The sequence below is a fragment of the Oncorhynchus kisutch genome, linkage group LG10, assembly GCF_002021735.2.
Source record: "Oncorhynchus kisutch isolate 150728-3 linkage group LG10, Okis_V2, whole genome shotgun sequence".
Lineage (NCBI taxonomy): Eukaryota > Metazoa > Chordata > Actinopteri > Salmoniformes > Salmonidae > Oncorhynchus > Oncorhynchus kisutch.
In genome coordinates this window covers 67,457,269-67,475,435 of record NC_034183.2, presented here as the reverse complement: position 1 = coordinate 67,475,435, position 18,167 = coordinate 67,457,269, and the positions used below count along the sequence as shown (strand labels likewise).

The following is an 18,167-nucleotide window of genomic DNA, read 5'->3' as shown; positions in this document are numbered from 1 at the left end:
TGAGAAATAAGTGCACTCAGGCCATCCAGAAGGCCAACATTAGTTACTTTAAGGACCAATTCTGGAAAACAGTTAAAGACCTGGAGAATAAACCCTCCTCCTCACAGCTGCCCATGTCCCTTAATGTTGATGTGGTGGTAACAATACAATTTGGATATATTTTGGGTGGCGTAACCAGTTGGAAGGTTGTTGAGGGCGGTCACGTGTGTTGCAAAGCAGAGGATCACAGGTTCAAGCCCAGTATGGGCCTGACAACTCATACTAAATTGTTTAGTCTGAGACTGCCATCACTGAAGTCATTTGTGGTGACCAGGGTCCTCATACAAAACAAAGCCATCATCGATTGGATCGTCTCTAATCAGAGTATCAAAGCCAACAACACATTTTTAAACAGCTGCTTTACCCACGTGCTCTGGCCCAACCCATTGGTTTCAGGACCAATCAGACAGCCCAGAATGTCTTCAAAATTCAGTAAAGTGTCAGAGGTACTCAGTTCCTTCTCAGCAATGGGTCTGGATCTAAGGTCTGTGGATGTGGCGTAGCATTTGGCCAGAGCAAAGTGTCTGGGTAGCCAGGCAAGGGCAGTCAGACAGTGGAGGAAGCTAAGCTGTTAGCATCACACTGACCCCCGTTACACGTCCCTCTCATATGGGCATAACTCTAAATGCTTTGTTGTGCATTTGTGTAGGCATGTTTGCGTGTGCACCTGTGTGTCAGCTTTCTTCCCTAAGAGCTGTCAACAGGGGAATGTGGGAGGTCATTTCTGGCAGGAAAATTGAGGTCAGCAGCAAATGACTAACGTTAATTACAGCAGACATCTGTCAAGTGCTATTTGAGCACAAAGTCCCTCATCTGAAACTACATGTGTGTGTGTGTGTTGAGTGGTCATCTAGTATGTTCCCATTTGACTATGGAAATGCTCCATGTATTTGAGGTGCAAGGCAATGCATAGCTAGAAAAAGTGTGTGTGTGTGTGTGTGTGTAATATTCTTCTGAGTGAGTCTTTGAATTGGGAAAACCTGCTTAACAAGCTGCTTTCATGGGTGCTTGTTTTGTGTCTTTATATGAAGGGTGATCTCACACACTGCTGATGTGGGAGACAGAGACAGGACCAGCCTGTTAAAGAGGGCTGTGGGTTAGAGCGCACAACACAAACAGGCAAATGGGAAAACAATCAAATGGGGTGAGAAAGAGGAAGCACTCAAGTGGAAATGATGAGCTGCCTAGTTCTGCAATAAGCTGTGAGTCAACACAATGCTATAGTCATGAAATTCTATTGAATGCCTATTTCTTGCTGATAGATCATTTTTGTTTAAAAACAGACTAGGCTAGCGAGAAAATAGGAAATGATGACAGACCCCACAGGGCCAGGTACACACCTGTTGTTTATACATCATACACACATCCTATCCAACAGTCTCCTCAGAGCCAACACTAAACTGGGTTAGTGAGTGATAGGGACAGTCAATGCATTATAGGGGGAAAGTATTAGGCGATTGATTATGCGCAACACAAAAGTATAGGCTGTTGCCTAGTGAGACTGCCATGATATAGGTTGTGCATAGTGGGTCCTGTCCCGCTGCCGATTTCCGGGTGTGGCATGGAACTTATAAATAGACCAGTGGGAGACCAGCCTACACCTAGGTTTCCCTTTGAAACAAGGGCAGAACACCAGTTAGCCCAACATGTACTCTTAAGAAGTCTACCATTACTCATTAAGGTCCAAGGATCTTATGTTGTTATTTTCAGAGGTAGACTGGCTCTGGCAGCCAAAAACTCAATTTAAACGTGAATCGATTCTAAAATCATGAAGCCCTTTACTTTTAATGTTACACCAATATCATTTCACTATGCAAAACATACACTTACTATACAATGTTTTAGCAGGATTTATCACAGTTGCACTTGACAGTATTTTCAGTGACAACACGTTTCTGGCAGCCATCTTCCGTCACACACAGGTGTTCATAGCATGCTAGATAGCCAATTAGCATCTGTCTCGCATAAACATGCGCTGTAACATGGAGATATGGCGTTGTGAGAACAGTAACCCTAACCCTATTAAAAAGGTGTATATCAATTTATGCTTTCGTTTTAGAAAATTATTTCCCGCGATGCACGTCACGCCTCGATCACACCTACAGTGTTCTTGCGCAAAATGGTTTGCAGCATCTGGATGCTGTGCAACAAAAGTTTAACATTCACCTTCTGCTAACATTTTTGTCAAGCTGTCTATGCGTACAGTTGGACGCATACCTTCGGCAAACGCAGTGTTCCATTGGAAATTAATGTACTCCTGGTGTACCAAAATGCAAAATACTGTCAGTGTGATCAAGGCGTTAATGTTCAGACCGAGCGTTGGGGATATTAACAAAACTCCTTCCTCCAATGACTTGTGTAATGTAACAGAGTCATTCAAGGGCTAAACACCAGTGTGACATCACACAAAATACATTTTTCTCCAGTCTACACTACACCCACCTATTATCTCTGTACTCACCCACTATAAACAAGTTCTTTGGACCCCACAAAACTATACAGCATATTTACGCAGGATACATTGCCTAACTACCGGTAATATTTTTTGTTTTTTACAGGCAAAGGGTATACAATTCATAAGGGTATAGAAATTATACACAACAGCAGATCCTATGCAAACACCTCTGGGAAACCAATGTTGTTGGCCTCTTTGTGGCATCATATTTAAGTGGATTAAAGGGGGACAAGCAGCCTAATATTCAACTAAATGTTTTTCATATACCTAAATTCTAGACTACACTCCATACAGATTATGCCCAACATAGCCATGCCAGACTGAAACAAGCAGCTACTGTAGCTAGTTGTGTTCTGTTGTGTAATGTCATCATGTCACCCAGAGAGTTATAAATTACATACATCTCAAATGTAAAACAATTCAATGTGTACTGGGAACAGTCTACAATACACAAATAATTAAGTTATCAATCTAGTCTATTGATCAGTCGACTGAAGTAGCCTGATTTAATTTCCGTGTTCGGCCCTGCTGACAACCGCTGACACTATTGCAGGAGCAAGTTGCCCCCAAAACGCTAGATAGCAAAGTTATTTGGTCCATATTTATTGCATTTAGTTTTATTTCCTTACATAAATAGATACTACTACGTAATATGTCTGGTCCTAGACCAGTGCCCCCAGGCAACTTTTCACGATTTCCTTTGAAACATTTGTCATTCGCCCTGGCTTGCCACGCAAACGTCGCATCTAACGTCAACATTTCGTTCCTCCTCTTTCGTTGTGTTTTGTTTGCTTACGCCAAGTGCGTAAATGAGTATGTGACCAAATACCCGTTTAGGAGCACGGATCATCTCACAACTTTACCAACTGGTTATCTAGCTAGCGAAATGTCTTACTAAAAGCTGACTCCAGGGAGCTTTTGCAAATTGAGTTGAGTGAACACCACCAACCTGCCAACGAAATTTTCCAAGACCGAGCTTTTTCCAGCACTCTGTCCACCGACCACAGCAATTTGCGGTAGGTCCAAGTTACAACTCTGGCCGATGGAACTGAAAGCGTCCTGAAGTTTGTTGATAAGGGGGATCAAATCTTCCATCCCCCGGTTCCCCATGGTTTCGTTGGATCGGCTCCCCTCCCGAACTAACGTTAGCCTACTACGTTAACGTTACTAGTTAGCAAGGTGCTCGGGTTACTCCGAAGTGTTGAATTCCACCTTTCAAGCCGCCCTGTCTTCACTCTGTCAAAGGAAAATATGCTGCTTACAAATTGTGTAACTTCCAATTTAGTGGGATTACAGTAACGTGTTCTTATAAACACGAAAATACTCAAAGTCAACGAAACGGATAGAAAACTCACAAAACAAAACTTCCACCATCCGGTCAGGCAAGTCGACATCCGACCTAACCGGTGATAAGGCTACCGCCTCCTGTCAATTAAATAATTGGTCAATCTCACTGTTCGTCTCTAATCACTCTCCTTTCATTGGCTAGTTGTTTTCACCGTCAAAGGGGTGTGTTCACCTCTGGACATTGCTTCAATGGGCAAATTCATACTTGATGATACAATTATTAAATGACAAGACATGCAAGGATTGCTTCTACGAGTTTGCTGTCAATGATATTGTAATGAAGACATATGTTTTACAACTCAATGCAAATATTACATTACTGTAGTTCCGGTATGTCACGTGCTTGTTGACGTCGTCTGTGTGCAACAACATGGCTGCGCCCATAGCCAGAGGAGCTGCAACGAGCAGCCTTGAAACAGGCATGGTTGTCAAGAAAGCCGTTTCCATCGTTGCTCCTCTTGCTCTCCGAATCATCGCCGAATGTCCAGTGACCAAAGCGAGGGCTTGTGATCTCAAACTCCCTCACTGTACGGTCAGCACCCCAGTGTTTATGCCTGTTGGTACACAAGGCACGATGAAGGGAATCACTGTGGACCAACTCGATGATCTGGGATGTCAGATTTGTCTTGGCAACACATACCACTTGGGTATGAGGCCGGTAAGTGTAGCCCAATAGTGTAAGAAAGGAGCCTAACGTTACTCGTTATAGTCCAAGGACCTTACATGTTCTGTTTAAAGGGGCAATCAGTATTTGCTACATCCATTTTTGGATTTATACATTAATGATATGTACCCATTGATTCTTAGAATATAATTTATAAATGCCTCATGAGCTTAGTTCAACTGTCATGCCTCCAAAATATATACAATATAACTTTGTTTTACTCCAATCTTTGTAAACAAAGTTAATGTAAACAAACACAGTATAGCCTCAAAACATGGTCAAAGCTATAATTGTGATATCATGGATGGTCAGTCCTTGCATCCATAGCTCTGTCTATGAATTTGAGAATGGTTACATATCTCCAGCCCCATCCCTCAGCGTTTTAGTGAAACAGTGGTGGAGAGGCTTTTTTGGTATTCTTTCAACTGCTGATTTGCACTTTAAAGGCAAATTTGCCCAGGAAGCCAAAACAGCCAAATACTCCATCTAAACGTTAATTGATTCTCACTTGCGGTACAGTACTAGAAACATAAATCCCTCTACTTTCATATCACATCAAAATAATTGAGCAAATGCACACTTACTGTAGACTTGTTTAACTGGTTTAACACAGTTGCGGCCAACAGTGTTTTTCAGTGACAAAAAGCTGTGTATAATCCTATAAAGCTGTGTATAACCCTATAAAGCTGTGTATACATTTAACCTTTTGTTTTTTGAAAATGATTTATTGCTAATATGAAAGATATAAGGTCCTTATCCTTCCAAAACTGTACTGCAAGTGATGCGTGTTAATGTTCAGACTGAGCTTCAGGGCTCTTAACAAAACTCCCCTGTATAGAAGACGTCTTCATCCAATAACTCTTATGTGTAATGGAACTGAGAGTCATTATCAATGGCTACATTAATAAGTGGTGCTAGGGCTATTCACATTGTGTATCAAAGATGATTGACCTTGTAGACAGCTCTTTGTTGTCAGTGTCTGGTGTGCTGCAGACAGTGAGGATGTGTTGTCTGTCTGTCCCATCACAGGGTCCTGAGCTGATTGAGAAAGCAAATGGCCTGCATGGCTTCATGAACTGGAAAAGAAACCTTTTGACTGTGAGTATCAGCTAATGTGTTGACTGCTTAATTGGGCTAAAAAGAACAAGGGTCTCTTTCACCCAAATGTCTGCTTTTCAAGATATGTGAGCATCATATGATGCAAAATGCATCATATGAGGAGGATTTCTGTATTTTGAAGGTCACATATCTTGAAAAATTGAGTGCTGACAAGAAAAACATTTTGGGACTACAGTATGTCAACGATGGACTATTGAAACACAAACCAAAAGATAGTTTTTGGTTTGAATTTTCCTTGAATCCCCACCATTTCTTCATAGGACAGTGGGGGCTTTCAGATGGTGTCTCTTGTTGAACTATCTGAGGTTACTGAGGAGGGGGTCAAGTTCAAATCTCCTTACGATGGGAAGGAGATCCTTCTGAGTCCTGAGCAGTCAATCGCCATACAGAACAGTCTGGGTAAGAAGGACACAATCCACTATCCACTCCCAATGAATCATTCTGGAAAGTAAAGCCACTATACTTCAGGTAGTACTCCTGTTCTTAATTTTAATATCGCACCATTTCTGTTTTGTCCAGGGTCAGACATCATGATGCAGTTGGATGACGTGGTCAGCAGTACAGTGACTGGGCCGCGGGTGGAGGAGGCTACGTGGAGATCGATCCGCTGGCTGGACCGCTGCATTGCAGCCAATAAGAATCCAGATAGACAGAACCTGTTTGCCATCATCCAGGGGGGCCTGAACGCAGAGCTGCGCAAAGCCTGTCTAGACGGTAAGATGTTCCCCCCTGTTTCATCTATGTCTATCGATGACTAACCTCCCTCAAAGCCATTCAGCACAGCAAATTGCTCTGTCTCTTTTGGAAATACGGTGGAAAAGAGCTAATGAAAAATACATTATCTGTGCAGATGCTGATACCAAATTTCGTGAAATTTTAAAAATATTTTTCTGTTCCTGTGCTTTTTACAGAAATGACAAAACGGGATGTTCCTGGCTTTGCTATTGGTGGGCTGAGCGGAGGTGAGGAGAAGGATGATTTCTGGAGGATGGTGACACTCAGCACAGACCACCTGCCTCGGGAGAAGCCTCGCTACCTCATGGGGGTTGGGTATGGCTGCCATCTTCCTTATGTTATAACAGCACATTTACATGCATAAATGACATAAGTTGCAAATGTTTTGTCGTGCCGTACAGATATTTCTATGTATGTGGTTCATGTGTTTTGCTGTGGGTCACAGTTATGCAGTAGACCTGGTGGTGTGTGTTGCTCTGGGTTGTGACATGTTTGACTGTGTCTTCCCAACACGCACTGCAGTAAGTATTCCATTATGAGTCACCTACTCTCTATTAATTTACTTCAAAATAAATATTCTTATCACAAGTGCAGAGAAACCCAATAGCTTATTTTATCATTTAGTCCATAGCAGTACTACTTTCTTTATAATGATTATATTGATGATTATGGTTATGATGATAATGAAGTGATCTTCTTCCTTTCATCCCAGAGGTTTGGCTCAGCCCTGGTCCCGTGGGGATCTCTGACGATTACCAAGAAGCAGTTTGCCAAGGACCTACAGGCAATAGATCCAGACTGCCAGTGTCCCACCTGCCGGAGGTAAAGGCATATTAACCCTGGTACACTGAGGGACAGAATATGGAGGTTTGAAGGAATGGAGTATGTAGGGGTTAGAGAAACTGGTTTACAAATCTCAATTCTCTTCAATGGATGTTTTTAGTTGTAGGCTGAATGATTCTGAGCATTGTTTTCTCATGGGACGTCAGGGTAGCCTAGTGGTTAGAGCGTTGGAACAGTAACCAAAAGGTTGCTAGATCGAATCCCCGAGCTGACAAGGTAAAAATCTGTTGCTCTGCCCCTGAACAAGGCAGTTAATCCACTGTTCCTATGCCATCATTGTAAATATTATAACTAGTTAAATAAAGGTTAAATATATCAATTTAAAAAAATACATTATCAGTTTTCTTTTGCTCCCCAATGACTCCAGGCACAGTCGGGCCTATCTGCATGCTCTGTTCAAGAGTGACACCGCAGCCATGCATCACATTACCATCCACAACATCTCCTACCAGGTCTGTGTTTCTATAATGGTTAATGGTTTCCTTTTGTTACTATTTGCCATAGATGAGATAATAACCTTATCCTCTATCTTTGCGTCCAGCTCACTCTGATGCGGTCGATGAGACAGAGCATCATAGATGGTCGCTTCCCAGACTTTGTGAGGACATTCATGAAGAGAATGTTCCCCTCTCCTGAACAGTATCCAGGCTGGGCGGTGGATGCTCTAGGAACAGTCAACATCACATTGAATTAAACTGCTTTATACAGCCTGGGACTTCCTCTGAAATGGCCAATAAGACCTTTTATATGAGAAATCAGATCTCCTTTTTAAAAATGGTTTGGTTTGTTATGAAATCGCCTTTTCTACTTTTATGCTTCACTTGGGTAATTGCTTCTGCCTGTATATTCTGTCAGACTTACTCCTGAATGGTTCAATGACGTTCAATGATATTTTACTGTCTTTATGATTTAGTTTACGTTCATGTTTTGTTACAGTACGGTTAGTTGTTTTGGTCATTTATATGCTAAACATTCGGTTGAAAGTTCTGAATTTACATTGTACTGCTTTCAACTCCTGTCAGACATACAGTACTTTTGTGACATCCAGTTTTCACTCTGCAGACCTTTTCAGTGTATGATAATGTAGGAGTGGAGTAGTGTTGTTGAAGTCCAGGAACTGTCTCCTCTGATATATTCAGACACTTTTAGTTGTTACCATTGCTACCGACCAGCGGCCCACCCTCTTTAAATTCCATGCATGACTTCTAACACAGAAATGTGGTCATGAACTAACAATTAGAGAGATTTTGGAACATTTCGTAGGGCTTATTATCGACCTTTACCAGCAGGAGGAAGCAAATACATTTCTATAATTGAGTTATGTTTTGTTGTGCAGGAGATGAGGACACAGGAACCCACATTTGTGTGCTTTTGACTTTGGGCCACTAGAGGGCAAAAAACCCGATGAAAATGCATGTGAGCCAGATTACGCCATCTGTTTAGTTGACATGCTGGAGAAGTTTCATAGGAAGGAATGGGAATTCTACCCACCCACTTTGGTTCAAAAGCAGAGAAGTAGAGCATGTATGGTTTAGTCAGATTTGCATGCTGAGGGCAGACAGAGTAGTGGCAAACCAATTCTCAAGGAAGTGGCTTAGGGGATCACAATTTCCTGTGTCTCCGAAGTGCTACTTTCTCAAACAAAAAATGACACCCAATACAGTGAGTTCCAGCAGTTAAAACAGTCGGAGGACAGAGAATAATGTGTCATAATCTGCCATTGAAGCAAACCAGGATCAAAGACACATTGGAAAACAATAGGCAAGATTTTTTTGTAGATTCCAATGTTTAGGTTTTTGTTCCAGAAACAACATTTTGTTTGATTGGTTCCTGTTTTTCTATTAGAAATTGAGGTCCTTTCTGTTTCAGTTTTTCATTGTAAGACATGTAATTAAAGCTTTAATAGGCTACGTTGCAGTTGTAAAAGCACCTGTTGCCTTTAGTTGAGAGACGAGATCTTTAAATAAAGCAACCCTGTATAGGCTACAGAGTTTATACATGGGTTGTAATTGTTAATACCTGTCAGTTATTAGTTTATAATGCTAAACATATAATAATAAACATGTAATAGTAATGAGCAAGTTATTCTTTCATGAATCAACACGTTTGACACATTTTTACCTAAGTCTGTGCGTGTCACTTGAATTAGATTATTTTATGGGATATTGTAGTCCTATTGGATGAATTCTCTAAGAATATTGCCTTTATCTAAAGTCGTGGCCAAAAGTTTTGAGAATGACACAAATATTAATTTTCACCGAGTCTGCTGCCTCAGGTTGTATGATGGCAATTTGCATATACTCCAGAATGTTATGGAGAGTGATCAGATGAATTGCAATTAATTGCAAAGTCCCTCTTTGCCATGCAATTGAACTGAATCCCCAAAAAACATTGCCCTGCCACAAAAGGACCAGCTGACATCATGTCAGTGATTCTCTCGTTAACACAGGTGTGAGTGTTGACAAGGACAAGGCTGGTGATCACTCTGTCATGCTGATTGAGTTCGAATAATAGACTGGAAGCTTCGAAAGGAGGGCGGTGCTTGGAATCATTGTTCTTCCTCTGTCAATCATGGTTACCTGTAAGGAAACACGTGCCGTCAAAAAGGTCTTCACATGCAAGGATATTGCTGCCAGTAAGATTGCACCTAAATCAACCATTTGTCGGATCATCAAGAACTTCCAAGGAGAGTGGTTCAATTGTTGTGAAGAATGCTTCAGGACGCCCAAGAAAGTCCAGCAAGCACCAGGACCGTCTCCTAAGTTGATTCAGCTGCGGGATCGGGGCACCACCAGTACAGAGCTTGTTCAGGAATGGTAGCAGGCAGGTGTAAGTGCATTTGCACGCACATTGAGGCAAAGACTTTTGGAGGATGGCCATGTGTCAAGAAGGGCAGCAAAGAAGCCACTTTTCTCCAGGAAAAACATCAGGGACAGACTGATATTCTGCAAAAGGTACAGGGATTGGACTGCTGAGGACTGGTGTAAAGTCATTTTCGCTGATGAATCCCCTTTCCGATTGTTTGGGGCACCCGGAAAAAAGCTTGTCCGGAGAAGACGAGGTGAGCGCTACCAAGGGAGTGGGCTCACTCACAATTTTGCAATTTTGCATGAATAAAGAACGGTACCAACACATCCTCCGAGAGCGAATTCTCCCAACCATCCAGGAACAGTTTGGTGACAAACAATGCCTTTTTCCAGCATGATGGAGCACCTTGCCATAATGCAAAAGTGATAACTAAGTGGCTTGGGGAACAAAACATCGATATTTTGGGTCCATGGCCAGGAAATTCCCCAGACATTAATCCCTTTGAGAACTTGTGGTCAATCCTCAAGAGGCGGGTGGACAAACAAAACCCCACAAATTCTGACAAACGCCAAGCATTGATTATGCAATAATGGGCTGCTATCAGTCAGGGTGCGGCCCAGAAGTTAATTGACAGCATACCAGGGCGGATTGCAGAGGTCTTGAAAAAAACATTGAAGGGTCAACACTGCAAATACTGACTCTTTGCATCAACTTTATGTCATTGTCAATAAAAGCCTTTGACACTTGTGAAATGCTTGTAATTATACATCAGCATTCCATAGTAACATCTGTCAAAAATATCTAAAGACACTGAAGCAGCAAACTTTGTGGAAATTAATATTTGTGTCATTCTCAAAACCTTTGGCCATGACTGTACACAGCTGCACAGTTATTTATTTTGCACAGTTGCCTGCATAACAATTGGCACACCATGCAAAATCAACCAAGTGTCAACAAATACAACTTAACTGTTTCTTAATGCACTTTGGTAAAAACCAACAACTAGGGGGGTCTAACTAATATTCAACCACTCCACAAATTTCTTGTTAACAATCTATAGTTTTGGCAAGTAGGTTAAGACATTTACTTCATGCATGACACAAGTTATTTTTCCAACAATTGTTTTCAGATAGATTATTTCACTTATAATTCACTGTATCACAATTCCAGTGGGTCAGATGTTTGCATACACTAAGTTGGCTGTGCCTTTAAACAACTTGGAAAATTCCATTAAATGATGTCATGGCTTTAGAAGCTTCTGATAGGCTAATTGACATCATTTGAGTCAATTGGAGGGTACCTGTGGATGTATTTCAAGTCCTACCTTCAAACTCAGTGCCTCTTTGCTTGACATTATGGGACAATCAAAAGAAATCAGCCAAGACCTCAGAAAACAAATTGTAGACCTCCACAAGTCTGGTTCATCCTTGGGAGCAATTTCCAAACACCTGAAGGTGCCATGTTCATCTGTACAAACAATAGTACGTAAGTATAAACACCATGGGACAACACAGCCATCATACCGCTCAGGAAGGAGACGCGTTCTGTCTACTAGAGATGAACGTACTTTGCTGCGAACAGTACAAATCAATCCCAGAACAACAGCAAAGGACCTTGTGAAGATGCTGGAGGAAACAGGTACAAAAATATCTATATCCACAGTAATACGAGTCCTATATCGACATAACCTGAAAGGCCTCTCAGCAAGGAAGAAGCCACTGCTCCAAAACCGCGATTTAAAAAAGCCAGACTACGGTTTGAAACTGCACATGGGGACGAAGATTGTACTTTTTGGAGAAATGTCCTCTGGTCTAATGAAACAAAAATAGAACTGTCTGGCCATAATGACCATCATTATGTTTGGAGGAAAAAGGGGGAAGCTTGCAAGCCGAAGAACACCATCCCAACTGTGAAGCACGGGGGTGGCAGCATTATGTTGTGGGGGTGCTTTGCTGCAGGAGGTACTGGTGCACTTCACAAAATAGATGGCATCATGAGGTAAAATTATGTGGATATATTGAAGCAACATCTCAAGACTTCAGTCATGAAGTTAAAGCTTGGTCACAAATGGGTCTTCCAAGTGGACAATGACCCCAAGCATACTTCCAAAGTTGTGGCAAAATGGCTTAAGGACAACAAAGTCAAGGTATAGGAGTGGCCATCACAAAGCCCTGACCTCAATCCTATAGAAAATTTGTGGGTAGAACTGAAAAAGCGTGTGTGAGCAAGGAGGCCTGCAAACCTGTCTTAGTTACACCAGCTCTGTCAGGAGGAATGGGCCAAAATTCACCCAATTTATTGTGGGAAGCTTGTGGAAGGCTACCTGAAACGTTTGACCCAAGTTGAACAATTTAAAGACAATGTTACCAAATACTAATCGAGTGTATGTAAATTAATGACCCACTGGGAATGTGATGAAATAAATAAAAGCTCAAATAAATCATTCTCTCTACTATTATTCTGACATTTCACATTCTTAAAAAAAACTGGTGATCCTAACTGATTTAAGACAGGGGATTTTTACTGGGATTAAAACTGAGTTTAAATGTATTTGGCTAAGGTGTATGTAAACTTGCGTCTTCAACTGTAGTCAGTTTATTGACTGACCGTCCAGTATGAATATAAGTCCATTATCATTTCTACACAGTTTTGATTTGGTTTTAGTCATTTGAAGGTATATAGAGAAATTAGGTCCTTAAATGGATTAACTTAATATCGCATATGACTCATAAATGGTTTATTGAGCTTACATTAACAAGAATTAGAGCATGACCTGAATAAATGAAAAAAATAAACAAGGCATCTTCAATAAAACGACAACACATCACTATAAAGCTCATGCAAATATGATTAACTTGTTCAGTATTTAAAATGTGCCCTGCAGGGATTTGGGCAGTATGTAATTGTTCGAGCAAATGGGTCCATAAAGAGCCAGCGGATGTTCAAAGAGACAACCAGTTGCTCCGCATCCTGTCAAGCCAAAAGTACTCACGTGCATTTCACGGCGGAGCATCCTCGACCTGTTGCACTGGAAGAAGAAAGATATTACATTGTGTCAGTAATAAATTAACAACATTTTAGGGTGCTCATACAGGTATGTGTTATTTGGAAGTTGAATAACAAAATAATTGTTCATTTTGATAAGCCCTTCTAGAGGCGTCTCTGTTTGTTCGCGTCTCAATCTCTGGCATTGTGCGCTGGTGGGTTCGGCGCTAAGGAGGGGACCATGGTAGAGCTGGAGAAGGAGGTGCTCCCGCTGCCTCCACGGTACCGGTTCCGAGACCTGTTGCTGGGTGACTGGCAGGCTGATGACAGGTAGGACATCTATTCCAACTTGTTTATCCTGAAGAAACCTGTGTTGGCGCACAACAATCTAGCCTACCCATGGTACCCTGTAATTGCTCACAAGTTAAATTAATCGTCATTTGCAGTCCCTCACTAAGCTAAGAAATTCATCTTTACGTTGCCATCGCAACCACAAAAAAAGAGAACGTAGGCTACTGTAATAATGTCATTTTTATTGATCTGGCTCTGTTGATGGCGCTGTGAAAGAGGATAGGCTACAACGAGCCACTGTGCAGCAGCAACAGGTTTCATAATGGAAAAGACTGAACTAAATGCACAGACTCCATGTTAATGCTTTTGTGTGTGTGCATGCGTGTGTTTGGATAGGCATTACGTTTTTTCAGCTATGCATATTGTCCATGCGTGGAAGCCAGGCATGTCAAATCCATTTTGATATTTATAATTATGAACGTATATTTGGGAAAGAGTTAATAATTAGGTAGTAATGTGAGCCTCTGGCAGCCATTAATTTAGTCATTATACCACCTATCTATTATTTATCAAGCCTTAGATTGGGTTGACTTATCATGCTCCCTTTCTTTAGCCTGGCTAGGTATGGTCAGGGCTGTTCCAAAAGCAGAACATATGGCCCTACCAAGAGTGTCTGTTAACCTGTACTTAACCATCCATTTTCAGGATAATGTATTTGTTATGGTTTCCCCATGCATATTTATTAATATGAGTATGCTTGCCACACTTGGTGTGGATATTTCATTATAGGGACTAATGCAATACTGAACCACCATTTCACAACTGGACCCCTGGTTGGGAGGTGAGAAATGAGGACCAAAATAGCAGGTTCACGTTTTAATTGGGATGAGTTTTGTCCTGGAGGCATAACTGAGCGATTTCCGATAGATAGGCCATCTGCAAAGTCAAAAAAAAAGTGTTTAAAATCACATCATTTAAGAAGACTATATGTATTGAATAAAAATATAAACACACATGTAAAGTGTTGGTCCCATTGTTCATGAGGTGAAATAAAAGATCCCAGAAATGTTCCATATGTACAAAAAGTTTATTTCTCTCAAATTTGGTGCACAAATTTGTTTACATGCCTCTTGGTGAGCATTTCTCCTTTGCCAAGATAATCCATCCACCAGACAGATGTGGCATATCAAGAAGCTGATTAAACAGCATGATCATTACACAGGTGCACCTTGTGTTGGGGACAATAAAATACCACAAATGTCTCAAGTGTTGAGGGAGTGTGCAATTGGCATGCTGACTGCAGGAATGCCCAACAGAGCTGTTGCCAGAGAATTGAATGTTCATATCTTGATCATCAGTGGCCGACAACGTCGTTTTAGAGAATTTGGCAGTACATCCAACTGGCCTCACAACCGCAGACCACATGTAACCACGCCAACCCAGAACCTCCACATCCGGCTGAGGAGTATTTCTGTCTGTAATAAAGCCCTTTTGTGTGTAAAACTCATCCTGATTGGCTGGGCCTGACTCCCCAGTGGGTGGACCTGGCTCCTATGGGCCTATGCCCTCCCAGACCCACTCATGGCTGCGCTCCTGCCCAGTCATGTGAAATCCATAGATTAGGGCCAAATTAATGTATTTCAATTGACTGATTTCCTCCTATGAACAGTACCTCAGTAAAATCTTTGAAATTGTTGCATGTTGCGTTTATATTTTAGTTCAGAATAAAAAGCGTTGAAGAAGGCTTCCATTTAATCAACATTATCCAATACTACAGAGGCAGTAATACTATGGTTGATTGGCCCTGGTCGCAAAAATAAACAGTCATGCTATAACATTACTGAAACAATATCTGAGATATGTCACAAATGGGGTGTTATTATCGTATTTGTCTCTCAGAGCTGAAAAGGACCCTAGCTTCACTTACAATACTATTATTTCTCATGAACTCCCAAAGGTCTTATTGTTAAGTGTGAAGTACAGGCCTTGTCTGTGCATGGTCATCCTCTCACCAGTAGCCTCTTGTAATGTGTAACCTCACTCAGATGGGGAGAAAGATACATCCTGGTTACAGTTCAGTGGTGAAAGCCAAGGTTGTCTTTAGCACAGTGAGGCCCTTTCCTTTCTTCGGAATGCGGTCAGAATGTGATCTACATAGATATCTGTCCATCCAACCCCTAGAAAGAGTAGAAGATCAGTCTTCTTGGTATTAACTAAAACACCGTAGCCAAATGTCTGAGGAGGAGGATGGAAAATGCATATGACAGAAACAAAATGGACATTAAGTGGGGAACATGGGGTCCATAAACATCGGGACTGTCCCCATTGTCTGCATGGCTGAGAGCTTCCAGGAACACTGAGCAGATGTGCTTCAACTGCTGCTCCCAGAGAGAGCACATTGTTGTACTACTTCTGTATAATATATTCCCTACTGTAGTGGAGATGGCTGGGTGCTCATCACTCCAAAGGCTTCAGCAGGCACAGTGCTGCTCAGAGCGACACAGTGGGATCTCTTCATGTTCACTCTGCACTCCTCTTTGGTGAATGTGGCAGCAGACACTCTCTCACACACTCCCTCTCTCACGCACGCACGCACGCACGCACGCACGCACGCACGCACGCACGCACGCACGCACGCACGCACGCACACACACACACACACACACACACACACACACACACACACACACACACACACACACACACACACACACACACACACACACACACACACACACACACACACACACACACACACACACACACACACACCTCCTCTAATCACACACCCAGCAGTTGGAACTGAGTGCCACTCCTCTTCAATGGGACTGGGTTTCAATAAGAGAAAAGTGACTAAATTATGTTTGAAGCTGGTGTGGTGATGGGAATGTAAGGGTTTGAGTGTGTGCGTGTGTATGTGCGCGCGCGTGTGTGTGTGTGTGTGTGTGTGTGTGTGTGTGTGTGTGTGGTCATGCGAGAGAGAGTTAGTGAGAAAAAGAGTGAGCGAAAGACAGAGACAGAATGAAAGCAAGAAGGAGGGATGCAGGGCATTTTATCCTATCCTGATTCATGGTGTTGATCCCAATGGCTGTGAGAGTATTACCAGGTAAAAATGGACTCGGTGCAGGAGAGAGTGGGCTGATTAATGGTGACAGACAGCTTAATTCCCAGGCTGAATCACAGACAGTTTGTCCTGCATGTCACAATGTTTGCTCTATTAATCAATGCTTCAACACTCTCCCACTTACACACACACACACACTCACACACACACACACACACACACACACACACACACACACACACACACACACACACACACACACACACACACACACACGCGCGCACACGCGCACACGGAAACAAACAAACACGTACATACTCACACTAGGATCCTCACACATATGCACACACGCACACGTACATATCACATACTTACACACACACACACAACCAGAGAATGTTCACACATCTACGTACATAGTCACACTTGTTCACACATCTTGCACGCATAAGTCATATTCTTTCACATACACACACATTGTGCTCTGGGAAAACACACATTACTGAGCCCTTTAACTCCCCCTCCACTCACTCTGTCGCCCATGGACCCTCTTCCCCCTTCACTATTTCCTCAACACATGGTTCCATGTCGTTACTTTACCCTCCTTGAACTCCCTCCTCCCCTTTCCTCCCCTTTCCATGTTTGTTTTGATTGCTGGAGTGCCTCTTGTCTTCACACACCACAAACACTCTGCTCAGACTTCCACTGAAATAGCCTCATGGCAAACATTCCTGTAAGCTCGCGAGATCAGGCGGCTTACAAGGCCGCTCAAGGCCTCTCGTCTGGATTCTGAATTCTGAATTTAACTACAGCAGTGGTGATATTGTATGGTTTATGCTGTGATATGCTAAAAATATTCATTTGTCAACTATCAGCGAACCCTATTGTTACAGACAGTACCTTCTGTTAGCAGGTATGACACAAGTAGTGTAAACGTTCATCCTGAGATGAAATGCAATGATCACCACAACAGACAAGGCTTGAAGTACAGCTGTAAACTCTTGTTATTTTCTGCCGATTATTGCCTTTCAGCTCAGAGTGAACCTTTACAATTGCTTCCCTCGTTTGTTTGACCTATCATCATCGTATAGGTCAGGTGAAGGGAGCTGGACTTGCTCCCTCATTGGTTGTTCCATGTGAGCGGTTATGGGGTTGTCTAGTGACGAGGATATTTTCCTTTCATTAGTAAAGCAGTGATGGTCTTGAATCAAGCACTTGATGGACCATTTGTACACAACCCAGAGCTTAATACTTCATCAAGTGTTTGTTTGATGGTTGTTTATACACAACAAGAATAATGTCTGTGCAGCCTTCATACTTGGCGCTCACTATGGCATGGCAATCTATTCAAGTGCCAATGTTTCGCTCCAACATCCACTTGCCAGTCTGAGGTTGGATGACATACACACACAGACACACACAGTTTATGACACACACAGAGGGAAAGGAATCTCCCCCACAGTATGACTTGCTTGGCTGAATTGTTTAGAGTGGAATGAGACAGTCTCATCACAGCAGCCAGTCTCAGTGGGGCTTGGAGCAAAGTATTATCATACAAATGAGAGCTTTTTGTCTTTAAGACAAAATCTCTTTTTGACTGTCGCCTTCCCCCATCATCCCTCATTCAATCTCACCCACATCTCTGCTATTTTCTCTTCCAATGCTCCAGCTCCTTCTGGCTCAATTTGGCAAGGATGAAAGAACCGGAACATGATTAGTAGCCATTGAAACTGCTAATATTCATAGTCTGCTTCTCCCTGATCACTATGAGGAAGTGATCTGTTGCTGCTCAATATCTAGATCTGAGATAGGTATTA

General features: G+C 42.2%; 3 protein-coding genes across 16 annotated transcripts in view; 2 read left to right on the top strand and 1 right to left on the bottom strand.

Moving 5' to 3' along the window:
* Positions 1 to 3,952, bottom strand: part of LOC109883493 (dynamin-2) — a 42,319-nt gene extending 38,367 nt beyond the window's left edge. For 13 of the 14 annotated variants that reach the window (XM_031834871.1, XM_031834865.1, XM_031834868.1 and 10 more), the window contains exon 1: positions 3,444 to 3,858. In XM_031834871.1, coding sequence (XP_031690731.1) covers positions 3,444 to 3,604 — 161 coding nt within the window. In that variant the 5' untranslated portion in view covers positions 3,605 to 3,858. Of the gene's footprint in view, positions 1 to 3,443 lie in introns of all 14 variants that reach the window. The other variant, XM_031834866.1, reaches the window with a different exon arrangement.
* LOC109883497 (queuine tRNA-ribosyltransferase catalytic subunit 1) lies at positions 3,310 to 9,280 on the top strand. Its single transcript, XM_020475538.2, has 9 exons — positions 3,310 to 4,499; positions 5,535 to 5,603; positions 5,885 to 6,023; positions 6,144 to 6,338; positions 6,536 to 6,674; positions 6,805 to 6,880; positions 7,072 to 7,181; positions 7,570 to 7,654; positions 7,744 to 9,280. Exons 1-9 carry the CDS (start codon positions 4,212 to 4,214, stop codon positions 7,894 to 7,896), a joined length of 1,254 nt encoding a protein of 417 aa, XP_020331127.2. The 5' UTR covers positions 3,310 to 4,211; the 3' UTR covers positions 7,897 to 9,280.
* A 3,712-nt stretch (positions 9,281 to 12,992) lies between these two features.
* Positions 12,993 to 18,167, top strand: part of LOC109897424 (potassium channel subfamily T member 2) — a 119,432-nt gene continuing 114,257 nt past the window's right edge. The window contains exons 1-2 of the mRNA XM_031834864.1: positions 12,993 to 13,104; positions 13,228 to 13,325. Coding sequence (XP_031690724.1) covers positions 13,237 to 13,325 — 89 coding nt within the window. The 5' untranslated portion in view covers positions 12,993 to 13,104; positions 13,228 to 13,236. The remainder of the gene's footprint in view (positions 13,105 to 13,227; positions 13,326 to 18,167) is intronic.

What these genes read in the sequence shown, in the direction of transcription:
- LOC109883497 (XM_020475538.2), top strand. Translation starts at nt 4,212, where the DNA reads ATGGCTGCGCCCATAGCCAGAGGAGCTGCAACGAGCAGCCTTGAAACA. An exon ending in ACCACTTGGGTATGAGGCCG is followed by an intron (nt 4,500 to 5,534) that starts GTAAGTGTAGCC and finishes GTCCCATCACAG; the next exon opens with GGTCCTGAGCTGATTGAGAA. An exon ending in TCCACAACATCTCCTACCAG is followed by an intron (nt 7,655 to 7,743) that starts GTCTGTGTTTCT and finishes CTTTGCGTCCAG; the next exon opens with CTCACTCTGATGCGGTCGAT.